Here is an 18,085-nt window from a genome sequence, read left to right on the forward strand (position 1 = left end):
TTGTACATAATTATTGGCAAGGTGCAAAAAGGCGTAGCACTGATTGTCACTAATAATATGAGTACAACAGCCATTGGATGAAATTTAATTCCATGAGATCTAACACATAATAGTAGCTTCACACGCTTGGTGTTTCCCAAAAAACCAAACACAAGGGTTATACACGGGATCCTCGACAAACTTTGGCAGCACAAGTCGTGTAAGAGATCACACACTAACACTTGCGGAGTACGGTGCGGTTCTTCACTTCTGTCTCTCGCGCTGTAACTCGACGCAAAAATGCGATCTTGGGACCGCGCACGTCCACGGTGAGCTGACCTGCGCTAGCGCCGCGCGTTTCGCACAGGAATCGCAACTGAAACGTCGCCAGCACAACAGGCCCTATCAAACGGGGACACTAACCTTGCACAGAATGGTGCGGTCCTTCTGACTTTCTCGCTGCATCTCGACGCGGAAGGCGCCCTTGGGCCCACGCACGCGTACGGTCAGCTGACCGCGCCCGCGCCGCGCGTGTCGCACAGGAACCGCGACTGGAACGTCGCCAGCACGCCCGGCTCTACACCCGGCCCATATACGCGGACCTAACGATACAAAAAAAATTGTTTAGTACACAAGAGTCTTATTGTCTCTGTATGTATATTCTGTAGGTAAATTATAGGGACAGACTAGGCCCCATGACCTTAGTTATGGATGGTCAGTCCGCCAGACAGGCAACGGCCTGTCCCGTCAGTTCATCGGCTCTGTCACTTTCTATTTCTACTGATAGGCCGTCGCCGTCCGACGGACTGATCATCAGAGGGTCTTATGAGTTAAGCATGAGCATACAGTGATATTTGCATTAGTTTAGTTTCTGAACGCACCTTGGAGGGGTCGGGCGCTCCAGCGACTTTGAGCACGAAGGGCGAGCCGGGCACGTGGTCGCCGGCGAACTGCACGCTCAGCACGTGTCGGCCCGCTTCTGCCGGCTTCACGTTCAGCGTGAACGTGCCGTCGCCGTGCTCGTACAACTCGCAGTACGCCACCTGAACGAGAACACAGTATGAACAATGTTACGTCTACGTCTTTCCTATATCGGAACAAAGGTGTTGCGACCTTAAGCAGTGGCGGTACAGCCATATAAGCCCAAAAGCCGGGCTTGCCCTAACATTTTTAAAATCGCGCGCTAATATTAGATATTATTAAGTTCTCCATAAGTGAAGCTCACGGCCGACCGACCATACGGTACGGACCACAGCATGTTGCCATGTTTTGCCGTGGCGCTAGTGCAGCGCGGAAGAGCACGTTCACTACGTTCAGCTATATCTTGCTCGCTCGCACTCGTTGGCTTGCAATGGGGCTTGCTCTTGCATCCTTTTTTTCCTAGCTTTTAGCCTACATTCTGCCTAGCAACTTATATAACTATTTGTAGGTATATATAGAACATTTGTTCCACGATTTAAGCCGGGCTTTTGGTATGAAGTGAGGAACAAGATTGAGCGCGCGTTTGATTGACAACTTCAAGTGTATTATTATTTAGTCGAAAGTTTTATTTGCGTTAAGTGAATGTGCTCTTCTTCGTTTTCTTGTTATTAAGTGTTTAATTCGTTTAAAAATCCAATTGACAATGGATGAATTTGTTCCTTGTGACGGTGACAAATGCGTGGTACACATATTACTCGACGAAGGCAAGGTAAAGTAGTTAACTTTTGCCCAAAAACGAGACATTATTTCCGCGCGAAAACCAACGCCCGGCTTGTGTATTTCTCAGAAAAGTGCGGCGCGTAATAGAACATTTTGTAGGGCTGTGAGTTCGAAAATTGAAGATTAAGTAGTTAGATATTGCCAAAACGTACCTTTCGGCTTGCCTCACTTTGAAACCCTAGGCACGCCACTGACCTTAAGAGAGGCTTGTGTGATGCTTTTTGACTTATAAAAATATGCCGCTCGTGTCAGACCACAAGGGACGCATCTTCATTCACCGTACACACCTTTTCTACGCGCTCAGAGTACACGATTACTACAGCTATTACTCACCTTGTTGGGGCCCGTGCAATGCGCAGTCAACTCTCCGGGGCCCGCGCGCCGCGTGTCGATCCAGGAACGGATCTCACGACCCACTACGCCTCCCGCCAGTCCGGCTCCGGAGCACACCACACGGGACGCGTCGCCGTTTTCAGAGCCCGCCGTCACATTCACCGTTAATGGACAACCTGAGTAGAATACACTTTTACACGTTACACTATATAAGGCTTGTTATGTATAAATGTAAGCTGTAGGTAATTACGATTTGATTCTAGATTACACAATTAGGATTGTAAATAAAATAGTTTTGTTTGTCTATAAACAAAAAGTTTCGCGTGTCTAAAAACTACATCGCTTTTACACATTGTACGCTTTTAGGATGGTATTTTGCCCGTGCTCTTCTGGCTTACCTTTGACGAGGCGTCCCGCCCACGTGACCCTCAGCTGGTGGTCGCCGACGCGGCGCGGCGTGTAGCTGGCGCGCCAGAGCCCCGGCCCGGCAGCCACTAGAGCTACTGGCACGTTCTCGCCTTCAGCCGACGCCAGAGACGCCTCGGGGGCGCCTGGACCGGCCGCGCTCCCATCTGAACACAGAATAATTTATGCCCAAGTTTAGTCAAAGGTTCCATTTTGTTGCTTACCGTAATTATGAGATATACGAATAAAATGTGAAAGCGACTTTAAGGCAAGCGACTAAGAGGACAAGTCAGGATAGTGTGATATATTCTTACTGCGAAAAAAAATCGAGGTTATTGGTTAGGATGCTCACCAACAGTGAAGACCGCGGGTGTATGCGGGGCAGCGTGCGCCAGCCCTCGGCCCGCGAGCGTGACGCGGTCCGCCGTGTTCCCTGAAGCCACAAGCGCTCGCCGCGGCGCTCCGCCCACCAGCGCGCCATTGTACGTCAGCTCTAGCTCTTGCTCGCCGCTCACGCCTTCGGCCGCCGTCAGAGTCACTACCGCACGGCCCGATACGGTTTCCACACCTGAAATGTGTAATTGATGAAAACCATGTGGCTTTTTTCTGCTGGTTATCAATATAAGGAGCCTAGACTTTAAATAAATAATAATAACTGGCCTTTAGAATTTTTCTGTATATTTGCTACTTACGTTGGTGCCGGCCAGCCAGCAAGCACTCCAGCGTGCCGGGGCCCGCGTTGCTGGTGTCGAGCACGAGCTTGGACGGCGCGCGCACGCGGCCCGAGCTGTCCGCACTCCAGCCGCCCACGGGCACGATTGCCGATGTGTCGATAACCTGTAATCAGTCCGCAAGTTAAACATAGCTGCTTTATTGGACCTGAGAGAAGTTTTGACTCAACTATGTGACAAGGATGAGAAATTAATCGTGCAATGAAAAATCGAAATAAAAACCGTTTTACAAGTGACCTTATCTTGAACTGCAGCTTACCCTCAACATTCAACGTCGCAGTGCGATAGATAAATGTTATCGAGTTCACATAGTTGCTAACGTAAACGTGAAACGCCAACCCTCTTTGTAACCCTCCTGATTCGAATAGTATTAGAATTATCCGCTAACAAAAATTATCATGGTTGTTACATTTATTCACCCGCAATGGGACTGCGATTTCAATACAAGGAAATAAGATAATAACTGCGACAGAGGACACACAGGTGGTACATATATACTGCCCTGCTAAGCTGAGTGGCGCTATCTCAAAACCAAATGATTTTGAAAATGGAACTGTCAGTTATAGATACTTAAGTATAAGTCTGCTATGGATTTTCGTTTAAGATAGCCATTTTCGGCTTATCAGGGCAGTTGCTGATATGTACGTCTAAATTTCTCAAACTGAAACTTCTTTCTTTTTTTTTTTAATAGCCTATATGGTGTCCCACTGCTGGGCAAAGGCCTCCCCTTCCTTTCTCCAGTCCTCACGGTTTGATGCCCGCTCTTGCCAGTCTCTGCAAAATACGTCGAGGTCGTCCCGCCATCTCTTCTTTGGTCGTCCTCTGCCCCGGCTAATTTGCGGTAACCACTCAGTCGTCACTTTGGCCCACCGTTCCGGGTGCATCCGGCATACATGCCCTGCCCAATCCCACTTAAGTTTGGCTGTCTTAGCACCCACATCTATTATACCTGTTTTGGAGCGCAGTTCAGTGTTTCTAACTCGATCGGTTCTACGAACTCCAAGTATGCTGCGCTCCATTGCTGGTTGGCAAATCTTGAGTCGGGACTTTTCGGCTTCCGTTAACGACCAAGTTTGGGCGCCGTAGGTTAGGATAGGCAGGATACACATGTCGACGAGTTTGCGCTTTAGTGTCAGTGGAAGGTTGCCCTTCATTAGCGCCTTCATGGACCAGAAGCTCTTCCTTCTTTCTGGAACTGAAACTTCTAAAAATAAATAATGATAGTGAACATACTTTGACAGAGAAGGGGCTCCCAGGCAAGGGTCCGGTGGCGGTGAATATCCGCACTTCGTACAGGCCGACCACGAGCGGGATGTACGCGCAGAGCCACTCGCGCGGCGCGCCCGCCACCACGCGGCACTCGAGCAGGCCCGACGACTCCGCGTCCTCGTCCTTGCCTTCGGTTAGCTTCTCAACCTGTGTACACATTAAACAGGTTAAATCCATCGTTTCTTAGCTATTTACTTTATAGCTGGGTACACACGGCGCGCGGCAATGTGCTCGAGCGGCAAATGAACAACACTGAACGTTGGCCGCGTGAGAATATTGCCTCGCGACGTGCTTCGCTCTGTGTGGACTCGGCTGTTCAAAAAAGATATCGGGTCGTTTATAGTAAAATGTGTTACCATAATAGGTACAAATAGCAATAATGAACTACATTTGATCTTCCCAAGCAAAATGTCGTTCACAATCTCGTCGACGTCTTTTATACGAATAACTTGGAACATTCATATGGATGATGACTACATAAAAAAATGGCATTCTGTTTAGTCCGTCAGTTAGATCGTCCAAAAATACTAAACACGTATTTTTCACTTTTTCTAATCTAAAAAAAATACAAAGCTATAGAGCATCAATGTTCCGGAGTGGGGGCTTGAGACATCACTTCTAAGTAAAAATTGTACCAAGGCGTGACGTAGCGCGAAACTTCAACGCACAGTGCGTCGTCATTTTTCGTTTATGAGAAAAAAGAAAAAAAATGTCTTCAAAATTCTTTGATAATCTAACTGACGGACTCATTAGTTTTTTTAGTCGTCTCGCCTATTGTGCACCGCCGCGTCTCAACACACTCAGCGACACTAGGCACCTATGTAAACACAGTGGTATATAAAAAAAAAAATATTGACCTGCACGGTGGGAGCGGCGTGGTCCGCGCAGTGGATGGTGAAGGCGGCCTCCTTGCCGACGTGCGCGTGCGCGAGCCCGGTGCCCGCGCAGCGCGCCGCGCCGCTGCTGCGCCCGCTCAGCACGCCCAGAGACACTGGGCTTCCGGCCACAGGCGCACCTAGGAAAGTGTACAATTAAGTAAACTCAGGAAAAATATTCTTTAGAAAAACAAGTTGAGTATGGTAGGGAAAAATGAACGTGACATTTGAAATTTGAGTAAAGACTGGTTCATTACTGAAATGAAGGATTTCGATTGATTTTTGGTAAATATAGAATAGAATAGAAGAACTTTATTCAAAAAGCCTAATTTAAACTTAACTAATAACACGTTCAATAATAGTATTGTATAAAGCGTAACTGAAAAGGTCTCCACTCAGCTTCATGTCAACAACCTTCTAACTCACCTCCATAGTTGACGTAGATGCGGTAGTGCGCGGGCACAGTGGCCCGCAGCCGCACGCGGTACGCGCGCCCGTCCTCGCGGATGTCCATGGGGATGCGGACTCGCTTCTCTCCCATGGCTCACACACACTATAACCCACCTCCATAGTTGACGTAGATGCGGTAGTGCGCGGGCACGGTGGCCCGCAGCCGCACGCGGTACGCGCGCCCGTCCTCGCGGATGTCCATGGGGATGCGGACTCGCTTCTCTCCCATGGCTCACACACACTATAACCCACCTCCATAGTTGACGTAGATGCGGTAGTGCGCGGGCACGGTGGCCCGCAGCCGCACGCGGTACGTGCGCCCGTCCTCGCGGATGTCCACGGGGATGCGGACTCGCTTCTCTCCCATGGCTCACACACACACTATACGCTTCATATAACCCACCTCCATAGTTGACGTAGATGCGGTAGTGCGCGGGCACGGTGGCCCGCAGCCGCACGCGGTACGTGCGCCCGTCCTCGCGGATGTCCACGGGGATGCGGACTCGCTTCTCTCCCATGGCTCACACACACACTATACGCTTCATATAACCCACCTCCATAGTTGACGTAGATGCGGTAGTGCGCGGGCACGGTGGCCCGCAGCCGCACGCGGTACGTGCGCCCGTCCTCGCGGATGTCCACGGGGATGCGGACTCGCTTCTCTCCCATGGCTCACACACACACTATACGCTTCATATAACCCACCTCCATAGTTGACGTAGATGCGGTAGTGCGCGGGCACGGTGGCCCGCAGCCGCACGCGGTACGTGCGCCCGTCCTCGCGGATGTCCACGGGGATGCGGACTCGCTTCTCTCCCATGGCTCACACACACACTATACGCTTCATATAACCCACCTCCATAGTTGACGTAGATGCGGTAGTGCGCGGGCACGGTGGCCCGCAGCCGCACGCGGTACGTGCGCCCGTCCTCGCGGATGTCCACGGGGATGCGGACTCGCTTCTCTCCCATGGCTCACACACACACTATACGCTTCATATAACCCACCTCCATAGTTGACGTAGATGCGGTAGTGCGCGGGCACGGTGGCCCGCAGCCGCACGCGGTACGTGCGCCCGTCCTCGCGGATGTCCACGGGGATGCGGACTCGCTTCTCTCCCATGGCTCACACACACTATAACCCACCTCCATAGTTGACGTAGATGCGGTAGTGCGCGGGCACGGTGGCCCGCAGCCGCACGCGGTACGTGCGCCCGTCCTCGCGGATGTCCACGGGGATGCGGACTCGCTTCTCTCCCATGGCTCACACACACTATAACCCACCTCCATAGTTGACGTAGATGCGGTAGTGCGCGGGCACGGTGGCCCGCAGCCGCACGCGGTACGTGCGCCCGTCCTCGCGGATGTCCACGGGGATGCGGACTCGCTTCTCTCCCATGGCTCACACACACACTATACGCTTCATATAACCCACCTCCATAGTTGACGTAGATGCGGTAGTGCGCGGGCACGGTGGCCCGCAGCCGCACGCGGTACGTGCGCCCGTCCTCGCGGATGTCCACGGGGATGCGGACTCGCTTCTCTCCCATGGCTCACACACACTATAACCCACCTCCATAGTTGACGTAGATGCGGTAGTGCGCGGGCACGGTGGCCCGCAGCCGCACGCGGTACGTGCGCCCGTCCTCGCGGATGTCCACGGGGATGCGGACTCGCTTCTCTCCCATGGCTCACACACACACTATACGCTTCATATAACCCACCTCCATAGTTGACGTAGATGCGGTAGTGCGCGGGCACGGTGGCCCGCAGCCGCACGCGGTACGTGCGCCCGTCCTCGCGGATGTCCACGGGGATGCGGACTCGCTTCTCTCCCATGGCTCACACACACTATAACCCACCTCCATAGTTGACGTAGATGCGGTAGTGCGCGGGCACGGTGGCCCGCAGCCGCACGCGGTACGTGCGCCCGTCCTCGCGGATGTCCACGGGGATGCGGACTCGCTTCTCTCCCATGGCTTCGCATACAACTTCCAGCTCGCCTACGCCTGCTTCCTTTGTGTCCACTGCGAGGTCCAAAAGTTCAGTTATTTAGGTACATTTGACTATGATGGTATGGTTAACTTAGAAGATATATGGGTGAATGAATGACCTATGTAATGACATTTTGTAGAAAGCGAACAACTTTTTATTTTTGAATACCATAATAACCAGGGCTCGTAACTTTCATGCCGATGACATCAATTTGACGTCACACTGCATATAGGATGATTCAAATAGTTTTATTGTAATAATTAATCATTATTCATTAATAAATTTAATCATGTACAAATGACTTCAAAAGTAAGCTATTCATACGTGAAATAATTAATACCTCCTTGAATCATCCTATATGCAGCGTGACGTCAACTTTAATAACAATTTTGCAATGTGTAAAAGTGACCCCTGTGGCCTATTTGCTGATTTTTTTTTGTACTTTGTATTTAGCAAATTATAAATTCAGTTAGTCGTTTTCCATTATAGCATATCGCTCGCGTTAAATTATAAAATTGCGAAATGCTCCATACAAATTCCCACCCCCCTTTTTAGGGAAGTTACAAAGAAAGAAAAGGTAGCCTATGTCACTCTCCATGCCTTCAACTATCTCCACTTAAAAAATCCCGTCGATTCGTCGCTCCGTTTTGCTGTGAAAGACGAATAAACAAACAGACACACACACTTTCCCATTCATAATATAAGTAAGGATAACCAATCCATTATAGCATAAAAAACAAAGGATGAGATTGGCTTGAGGATAAAGTACAGCAATGTATGTACTTAGGTCGTAATACATAATCGTGTCAATAGTTTCACTACAATTTTACCCACCTGTGAAGTTGACTGGCGTCTGTGTGATGATGTTCCCGGTGGGTAAGCCGGACATGATGACCTTGTTGGGGTCGAACGACTCGCACGTGTACGGACTGCCGGTGACGGGCTTCGACAGGTGGAGGACCTCTGCGAATGTTACAAAATGGTCATTATGTTTATAAATAAACATTATAGGACATTACACAGATGATATCTACGCCTGCGGAACAATTTGTGCTCATCTAAATAAATTAATAAATATTATAGGACATTCTTACACAGCTTGACTGAGCCCCACGATTGCTTGTGTTCCAGGTGCTCAAACAAAGATATATATAATATACAAATACGTATATACGTAGAAAACATCCGTGACTCAGCAACAAATATCTGTACTCATCACACCAATAAATGTCCTTACCGGGATTCGAACCAGGGACCGCGACGTAGCAGGCAGGGTCACTACGCGCTAGGCCAGACCGATCGTCAAAATCTAACAATTGCTATTGGATTTAAATCTAAGACTCTTCGCTATACTACAGTGCTTGTCATTATGTAACATTTTCTTTCAGGGCACATTTTGGTATAATCTGATCTAATGCTATCACCTAACCAGTCGCCTCAGTGTGTCTATACTGAAAGACAGTATCCACTTCAGCCTAGGATCATCGTTACCTATCGTGCTCTGGCCGACTTCGGTAATAGTGTACTCTGCTTGCAGTAGTCCCGACTTAGTCTGGTAGCACCGGACGGGCAGGGCTCGGGAGCCCGGGCCAGACACGACCACGTCGAACTCACGCGCTGGGCGCCCCAGTGTGTCTATGCTGAAGGACGCCACACGACCGACCTGTGCCTGGTATAGGCCAAGCCCGGACGCTGATACCTGTATAAACAGAAAGTACTCTGTGTAAACCTAAATTGTGTGCATGTGGGAAATAAAATTACTAGTTACGCGGGCTACATTTTCATAATAATCGAATATGGCCAATTTAATAGGGTTCACTCCCGTGTCGTAGTATTTCATTTTCAGTTTAACTTGAGTTCTAGGCCACTGTAGAATCTTTCCACAGTTAACGTTAAAGTGACTTATGTAGCAAATAAAATACATACAACGCAAACGAGAGGAGTTTGCATGTTCAGTTTGGTGTTTGCCAGTGATTGGTGTTGTAGACGGCTTAGGCACTGGTCCCACCGTGAGCTAGTAAGCTATGAGCTATCGGCTATAAAAACGAACGAACAAAAGATAAGCTCACCGCTGGGCGAGTAACTATAAACATCGCCGTGTCTCTTTTATTTACGCGGGAGTGATTATCTTCTGTTCGTTTTTATAGCCGATAGCTCATAGTTTACTAGCTCGCGGTGGGACCAGTGCCTTAAATATCTCACACATCAGCAAAGGAATATTCGATACACAGGAATCTTCGCTAAATGTTGGGATGACATATTTGCGTACGGTGGTATTTGGTATGTTTGTTGTATGTGGCATGTTATATCAACTTGTATGAAATCGGTACCTCTTGTCCATGGCTGGCCGGCAGCACGTCGATGACAAGCGGCTCTCGCGAGACGGGCGCGCCGCTCCACAGCAGCGACAGGCGGTGCGGCGCGGCGCGCGCCGGGTGCCACACCAGCTCCTGCCGGCCGCCGCCGCGCCGCCGCATCGAGTGCGGCACCGTTTGCCCGCCGCACGTCACGCGACCCGACAAACGGCCCGCGCCCGCATTCGTTGTGCTCACTAGAATGATTGACTTGAGTTAGTTTTGTTTTAGAGGATAGAGCTTCGTCGCAACTTAATATTTAAGATACTGACTAGGTCTGCTGTCGATTTGATATTTTCCCATGACGCCGTCATTTTGAATCGTCTGTAGTCCTCAATAGACAGAACCTTGAAATGTACCGAGTCCCTCGCTCTTCATTCTTCCCACCCGGTCAGTGGAGTTTAACATCTTTATATTGTATTCATTTTTAACATATCATTTGGTTTACCTGTGAGTATGGCAGGCTTGTGAGCAACAGCGTCCCCAATAGACAGCACCTTAACAGCGTTAGCATCTAGCGCCTCAACCTCTGCCACTGGTCCTCTCGAGCTCCGCACCAAGTACCTCCCCACCCGGTTGGCGGGGAAGGTGACGAGGCCGGCATCTTCGATTTGCGCCTCGGCCACGCGCGCGCCCGTCGGCGACACCACTTCGACGTCTGAGAGATTCTCGTCTACTTCCACTGTCGCGATGCCACCTGAAAATTAATGCTTGTATGAGATATTTAGTTATCCAATTTTCATTTGATAAAGTACCAAGTAAGTAAATCACTACATAGTATAAAACAAAGTCACTTTTTCTGTCCCTTATGTCCCTATGTATACTTAAATCTTTAAAACTACGCAACGAATTTTGATGCGGTTGAGTGATTGTAGAGGAAGGTTTACATGTAGGTATAGTACCCGTGCGAAGCCGGGGCGGGTCGCTAGTACTAAATAATTCGTGAATAGAATCTTATACATACATACAATCACGCCTGTATCCCATGAAGGGGTAGGCAGAGCACATGAACATTACTCAAGTTTCAGTGCCACTCTTGGCAAATAAGGGGTTGAAAACGAAACTGTGACATTGCAGTGACAGGTTGCCAGCCTCTCGTCTACGCCACAATTTAACCCATATCCCAATTATCCACAGTCACTTTTTACGACACCCACGGGAAGAAAGGGGGTGGTGAAATTCTTAACCCGTCACCACACGGGGAAAATCTTATACTACTTATAAATATCAAATCTCTTGATCAGTTAATTAAAAGTTTACCATTAGCGCAACATTTTGCAAACGGAAACAGTTCAGTCCTCCTAAAGTAGGACGTACAATATTTACACGAAGGTGTACGGCGCTAGCGGGCTTCCCGGTACCAGCTGCTCGTTGAATGTGACAGACAAGCAGTGAGGCTCTCTGGACACCGGCACGAATGTCTCGTCGTATAGACCACGCGCCACTGCCACTACCTGAGTTACTAAGGGCGTTGCATCAACCACATTTGACAGACACATCATCGCCACTCAGCAGATTTCTATGGAACTTCTTATACAATGAAATTTAACGAACGGTTTAACGGTGCCAGACGGTTTGGTGCAACCGGCCCTAAGGGCACAGTATAATAAAGAGTACTATCGTACAGTATGGCCACTTCCGCTCCCCGCTGAAAGCGCCACCCACCTCCTCTTGGTTACCTCACAGTTACCGCCTGTCAAAAACGCGAACAGTCGACCTGTCATATGTCACTCATACAAGCATGGTACGCGTTCACCTACACGAGCTTAGAATGTGTGCTAGGAACGCGCCTCTTTCATATATTTGATCGCCAGTGTCCGAGATGTGCTAAGGGTAAGGGCCCATTTAGACGGTACGAGAACTCGCATACGAGTTTTATTACATTGCGGTATTTGATGGCTGTGCAAAATTGTATGTAACCTCAACAGCCCGCAATGTAACTAAAATCGCATGCGAGCTCGCACGCCGTCTAAATCAGGCCTAAGGCGAGAGGTACGTACCGATCTGCACGTATGTGTGCGGCTCGCTAACGCGACACACGAACGGGCTGCCGGGAACCGGCTGCTCGTTGAATGTCACCGACACGCGGTGCGGCTCTCTGGACACCGGCACGAATGTCACGTCGTATAGACCACGCGCCACTGCCACCACCTGAATGAAATAAAATAGTATTAGAAAGGAACAAACGAACGCGCCGCGTGAAACTTGTTACGGAAAATGACGACGCCAGTTTCATGTTTCACCAAAATATTTATTTCTAAAAGTATGTGTCTAAAATTTCGCAAACCATACTCTTTCAAGTTCAACTCTGAATTTTGTACAGAAAACGAAATATTTTTGCCGCATCAGATTCCTTTGTAAGATCGCTTAAAAACAGCATATGCAGTTTGGTTGTTGTATTTTCGAATCATCAGTTTATTTTTCCAGATATGTAACTGACCTCAGCCTTGACTGTCGTGGACGGAGTGGACACAACGAGCTCCAGGGTGCCCTCGCCCGCGCCGGCCGCGTCCACGCTGAATGTGACCGCCTTGCCGACTTCTACTCCGCGCTCCTCTTCTGCCCCTTCTTCTAAGCTGAGTCCTTCGAGGGTGCCTTCTAGTTCTGTAATGTAGATTCCTTTTTGTTTTTATTTAATTAGCCTTTCCGCTATTATTCAGCTTCGGGTTTATAAGCCATTCTAAAATACTAGACAACTAACTTCCTGGCCCTAAACCAGTGACATGCACGCGTCGAACATAGTCCACGTTGCATGTGAACGCCGACCTTGGCACGTGTCATCCCGCGCACGGCATCTGCAGCTGTGCCGTCCCACGGTCTCGGGCATGTCGGCCTATATCTATCTAGCGTATAAGCCACTCATCAGCAATCTAAATACTAGGCTACTAACCTCCTGGGCCTAATCCAGCGACAATCACGCGTCAAACATAGTACACGTTGCACGTAAAAGGCTAGTTGGGCACATGTCATCGCGCGCACGACACCTGCACGCTGTGCAGTCCCGCGGCCTCGGGCCTATATTTCTACACTACCCTTAAAATTCAGGTTAGGGCGTGTAAACGACTAAAATACGACTAAAAAACTAACCTCCTGGCCCTAATCCGGTGACTCGTACGCGTCTCACGTCGTACACGTTGCACGTGAAAGGCGAGCCGGGCACGTGGCGTCCCGCGCACGACACCTGCACGCTGTGCCGGCCCACGGCCTCGGGCGTGTAGGCGGCCGCGTACCGCCCGTCGCCGAGCGCCGACAGCCGCGCGCGGACCACGCTGCCGCCCGGCCCCGACACGTACACCGTCGGCTCGCCGGCTACAAGCAAGCTCGTCTCATGCATTATTCGGTACTTCATTGCTTGCTTTGATAGAGTAAAAGTTTACTGTTGTGAATGAGGAAACAAAAGAAGCAAGAAAGTCGAATTAAGGTATCATTATGCAACGCTGAATTTTGGAGGGATCTATTAGTTTTACGATTCCATGCATCGCGTGTACAGCGGTTTGCTGTTTACAGACATTACAGTGGCTTAAGATGCGTGTGGGTGACAGAAACTTTTCATTGAATAACATACAGACAGTACCGGCTTAATTTGGCCGTCACTTACATTGATTTCGCGTGGACTTATGGTTAATTATTTCGCTTTTGCAACAACACTGGGCACAATAAAATTATAAATATCTTGGGTTAAGATGAAATGCTGCGTTATACTGTTTGCCTTGCCCCTCATTACTGAATTCCTTCCTCCGGTCTCACCTATCCAACCATTAGTCCACATCTAGGTATTCATACATCCCATGCCCAACCATACATCCATCTATCGATACCCATAGGTACATCATCCACCCACCATTTAGCCGTCTGACCCATTTACACCTTGCCTTGAAGGCAACAGGAGCACGCAAAGCAGTTCACTGAACGAATAAAAACGTTCGAAACTAACATCCGCTATATGCAAATTATAAAGTAAGAATTAAAATCGTTAGCATTTTATAGTTCGCTTAGACAGTTAACATGGATAATTGGATATAATAAAGCAGGCCACTTAAAAGTAGGTACTTGAGCATCCATAAAGTTTCACTCGCAAATGCGTATAACATAATGTAATAATGTACAAATAGAGATTAATAAACAAAAGTGATATGATCATATCAGTATATTAGGAATGAAAGATGTGATGAGTCTTAATTATTTTGAAGTAAATGCTATAAAGGATTTAGCAACAACAACACATCAATCAACCAATATAACATGAAGTATAACATTAAAGTAACTAATATTTCTAAACATTAAGCATAGAAATGCAGAATGTTAAACTACTTGCCATTATTTGCAATAACTGATTCAAGTAACAAGTGTACTAGCTAATATCACGCCAAAGAATTCTGAAATTCGTCAACACATTGTTTTGCTTTAGAGCCCATTTAGGCGGGAGAAAATCGCGTGCGACTTTCATCACATTGCGCTATATGATTGTAACAGTCCGCAACTTAACTAAAATCACACGTAAGTTCACCCGCCGTGTAAAGACAGTGGCAAATAGCACAACAATGGCTTCATATACTCACTGTGGAAGCCGGTGAGGTGTATCTCGGCGGGTTCGCCCCGCGGCGTGGAGGCGAGGCCGGGGCCGGATGCGCGCGCGTCGGCGGCGGCGGCCGGCGCGGACACCGGGCACGTGAACGGCGACCCGGGCACGGCGTGACCGTTGAACCGGACCGACAGCGTGTGCGGCGCCGCTTCTGACGGCTTGAAGTTCACCTGAACCACAAGGTGCAAACATTTCAAGAGTATAGCTAGAATTATTCATATGATTCCGTCCAAACACATTCTCTGTAGATGTGGGTGTGCCTCGTTGGAATGCCACAACGCGATTGGTTGATGAGTTTGCATAAGTTGCATTGGACGACACCGTTGGGTCGCATTCATGCGTGACATCGGTGTGCTGACCCCATTCTTGATGCGCCTAAGGTCCGTGTTTAGTGTCTTTACGAACTAATATACAAGTCAATGATATTGTAATGATTTATTTGCACTCAACACAATGGATATACCGTTACTCAGCAAATAATCGTGCTATTTCCCCCGAATTGGAATTTTTTCGCGGATATGATGACAATTGTATAACAGGATGTCACTATAATAGTTGTAAATAACACATCAACCGATTGCAACGAACAGAGAATACTGTAGAATAATCATAAATAATACGAGTATCTCACCTTGAACCTGGCATTCCCTTCGCTTTGAACAAAATTTGGAACGTTCCTGCCATTGACGGCTACGATTATTTCCAAATTGCCAGCTCCTAGAAATAAAACATAATCAACATAGGTATAAGTATATTAAAACAAAATTATCCATAGTTATTTTTACCAATTGAGAAGTTTAGAAGCAAATTCCGACTGTTGACACTGATAAAAACCATGAAACAAAAAAAAACATTTAACAACAGTGTCAGCAAAACACGAAATCTATCCTGCTTCTACAGTCCCAAGGTAGCCCGGCGCGGTGTCAGTAACGGGTGACTGTACGCATTCACCAGGAAGGGCCTGGACTGCCCGTCCATGGCACCGGCTCGGACTTAGGACATCCATATCCGCGTCCAGACCGACGAGATATGACGGTAATGTAATGTGACTGCATACCGGCGTGAGAAGCGTTGATGGTGAAGGAGACGGGGCGGCCGACGACGCCCGGCGCGATGTCAGTGACGGCGACTCGCGACGCTGTAGTACGCCTTCACCAGGAAGGGCTGCCCTCCACGTGCCCGCCCATGGTGCCCGCTCGGACCTGTGAGAACCATACAACTGCGTCAGGGTCAGGGTCATCACATGAAGGATATCGTCACAACTTTGAAAAAAATCTCGTATCTCGTATCTCGCATCTTCCATACATACTACATTTTTCTCTTCACAGTAGTGACGATAATCAACTATCCGCATTACTACTACAGTTATGCACTAATATGATATAGTAAAAGTAAGTAGTAGTAGTAGTAAACACTTTATTGCACAGAACAAATTACAAGTACAGTGAATGATTATAATGGTTATGTACTACAAAGGCGAGCTTATCCCTTTAAGGGATCTCTTCTAGCTAATCTTACCAGTAACTAAAAGTAATACTACCTACTGAAAAGATCTTTTTTTTCCAAAATTTGAGTAAGGTGAAAAAGTATAAAAAGGAAAAAGGAAGGAGAGAGAAATAAAGGTCAAAATCTCACCTCGATACTGTGGTCGCCAACATCAACGGGGACAAACGAGATGGTGTATCTTTTGCTAGGCTCGTTTTCACCAACAGTTTCTTCAGCAGACACCTAAAACACCAAAAGTATAGGTAAGTCAATTGAATGTCCTTTTTATTATTAGATAGCAAAGACAGTACGGCTCTCATGGGCTCGTGGTCGAGTACTAACCTGGACGGGTACGGGACGGCGCGCGGGCCCCAGCACATCCACCTGCGGCGAGGCCGGCGAGTCCACGCTGAACGTGTACGCGTCGCCCACCGACACCTTGTCGGGCGACTCGCTCGAGCCCGCGCCGATCACGCGTGCCGGCGCCGACACGTGGCATACGAACGGGCTGCCTGTTGACAAGACAATCAGACTCATTACCTTGACGAATTAAAAAAATGCGTTTATTTCAGACTAACATGTGTCCATAGTTTGTTAGTAACAATAACAAGACATCTTAAATAACTTTTTAATTAGTACATAATCCTAAATGAAGTGAGCACCAATGTCTGATCAGGTCACTGTCCCACCTCTCGTCAAAAGCCAAAAGTCATAAAATTACTGGTTTTACTTGTATGTTAAGGTGACTTCCGGATACTCTTTCCTCGAATATGAACATGGGACACGGTTTGATGGCTTAAATAGGCTAGTTTCCTACTAGACAAATCTGCAACTGTCAAAACGATTTGCTAATAAGGAATTAATATGAAATCATGAGGAGTGACGTCTTTCTCTTTGACTTATTAAATAGAAATTACTTATGTGTAAAACTAACTGTTCATATTTTTCTTCTAATTATTTGGTGTTTTATTTCGTGCATTGCATAAAATATTTTATTTAAGTATAGGGATTTTTGACGGAATACGACACCCGTTCAGTGTCATCTCCTGGGGCCCGTTTCTCGAAAGGTATTGTATTACAAGTGCGCGAACTGTCAAATCGTATGGGTTGTGATGGAAACACACTTGTAATACAAGGCTTGTACCTTTCGAGAAACGGGCCACTGACGTGAGACAAAACCCGCAGTTTCAAAGCTGCAAGTACTGACTAACCTGGGACGTGGTCACCATTGAAGCGCAGCTCGACGGTGTGCGGGCGTGGGTCGCGCGGGGTAAAGCTGATGGCGTAAGTGTGCGCGCCCTGCGCGGCGGCCGCCGTGGGCACGCGACCGCCATTCACCGTCACCTCTAGGTTGCCTGGGCCCGCTGCCATGGTCTCCACTGCAAATTATCACAGTAAGTAGGTATAAACATCTATTGGCGATTTACCTTTGGGCCAATATCGCTGGTTTGGACTCTTAAAAACTCATAAGCGTTTGTTTTCATAAATACAAGTATCGCTATCGTTACAGTTTTGTAGCCCTTACGGTAAAAATATGATTAATTCTGACCTACCACTTACACAAGAATCAACTTACCTAAAAATGTGACTGGCTTTCCGACGGTACCATGCGCGACGTCTTTTACTCTTATAGCCGTTACGTCGTACACCTGCGAAGGCAAATCACAAACAATGGATACGAGAATAGAGATAACGAAACAATTGTAAAACGATTTCAAACATGGTACGGATGAATATAGTAGGGAATGAAAATATTATGATATATAAATTCCAGTAAGATGTACTTGAACAGTAAAAAGCATTGTTTATGTGGTATTGTTTACCTACAATTCAAAAATAGCACCGATGCAGAATAATACGCGTAGGTAGTTACTTATTTAAAATATCCCAATTGTTGTATCATTGGATTAATTTTTAAATGTCAAAA

The 18,085-nt window shown here is 47.9% G+C and overlaps 1 protein-coding gene across 1 annotated transcript in view; it reads right to left on the reverse strand.

The window, feature by feature from the left end:
- LOC125240553 (filamin-C-like) overlaps window positions 1–18,085 on the reverse strand; it is a 94,436-nt gene that overhangs the window by 1,474 nt on the left and 74,877 nt on the right. The window contains 24 exon segments of the mRNA XM_048148483.1: window positions 403–497; window positions 500–581; window positions 861–1,022; window positions 2,014–2,189; window positions 2,412–2,585; window positions 2,771–2,986; window positions 3,111–3,255; window positions 4,383–4,565; window positions 5,276–5,433; window positions 7,605–7,769; window positions 8,572–8,700; window positions 9,229–9,436; window positions 10,068–10,288; window positions 10,540–10,788; window positions 12,092–12,242; window positions 12,532–12,695; window positions 13,179–13,400; window positions 14,651–14,843; window positions 15,305–15,390; window positions 15,731–15,875; window positions 16,309–16,401; window positions 16,501–16,670; window positions 17,370–17,537; window positions 17,735–17,807. Coding sequence (XP_048004440.1) covers window positions 403–497; window positions 500–581; window positions 861–1,022; window positions 2,014–2,189; window positions 2,412–2,585; window positions 2,771–2,986; window positions 3,111–3,255; window positions 4,383–4,565; window positions 5,276–5,433; window positions 7,605–7,769; window positions 8,572–8,700; window positions 9,229–9,436; window positions 10,068–10,288; window positions 10,540–10,788; window positions 12,092–12,242; window positions 12,532–12,695; window positions 13,179–13,400; window positions 14,651–14,843; window positions 15,305–15,390; window positions 15,731–15,875; window positions 16,309–16,401; window positions 16,501–16,670; window positions 17,370–17,537; window positions 17,735–17,807 — 3,828 coding nt within the window.

Source organism: Leguminivora glycinivorella, chromosome Z (genome assembly GCF_023078275.1).
Source record: "Leguminivora glycinivorella isolate SPB_JAAS2020 chromosome Z, LegGlyc_1.1, whole genome shotgun sequence".
Lineage (NCBI taxonomy): Eukaryota > Metazoa > Arthropoda > Insecta > Lepidoptera > Tortricidae > Leguminivora > Leguminivora glycinivorella.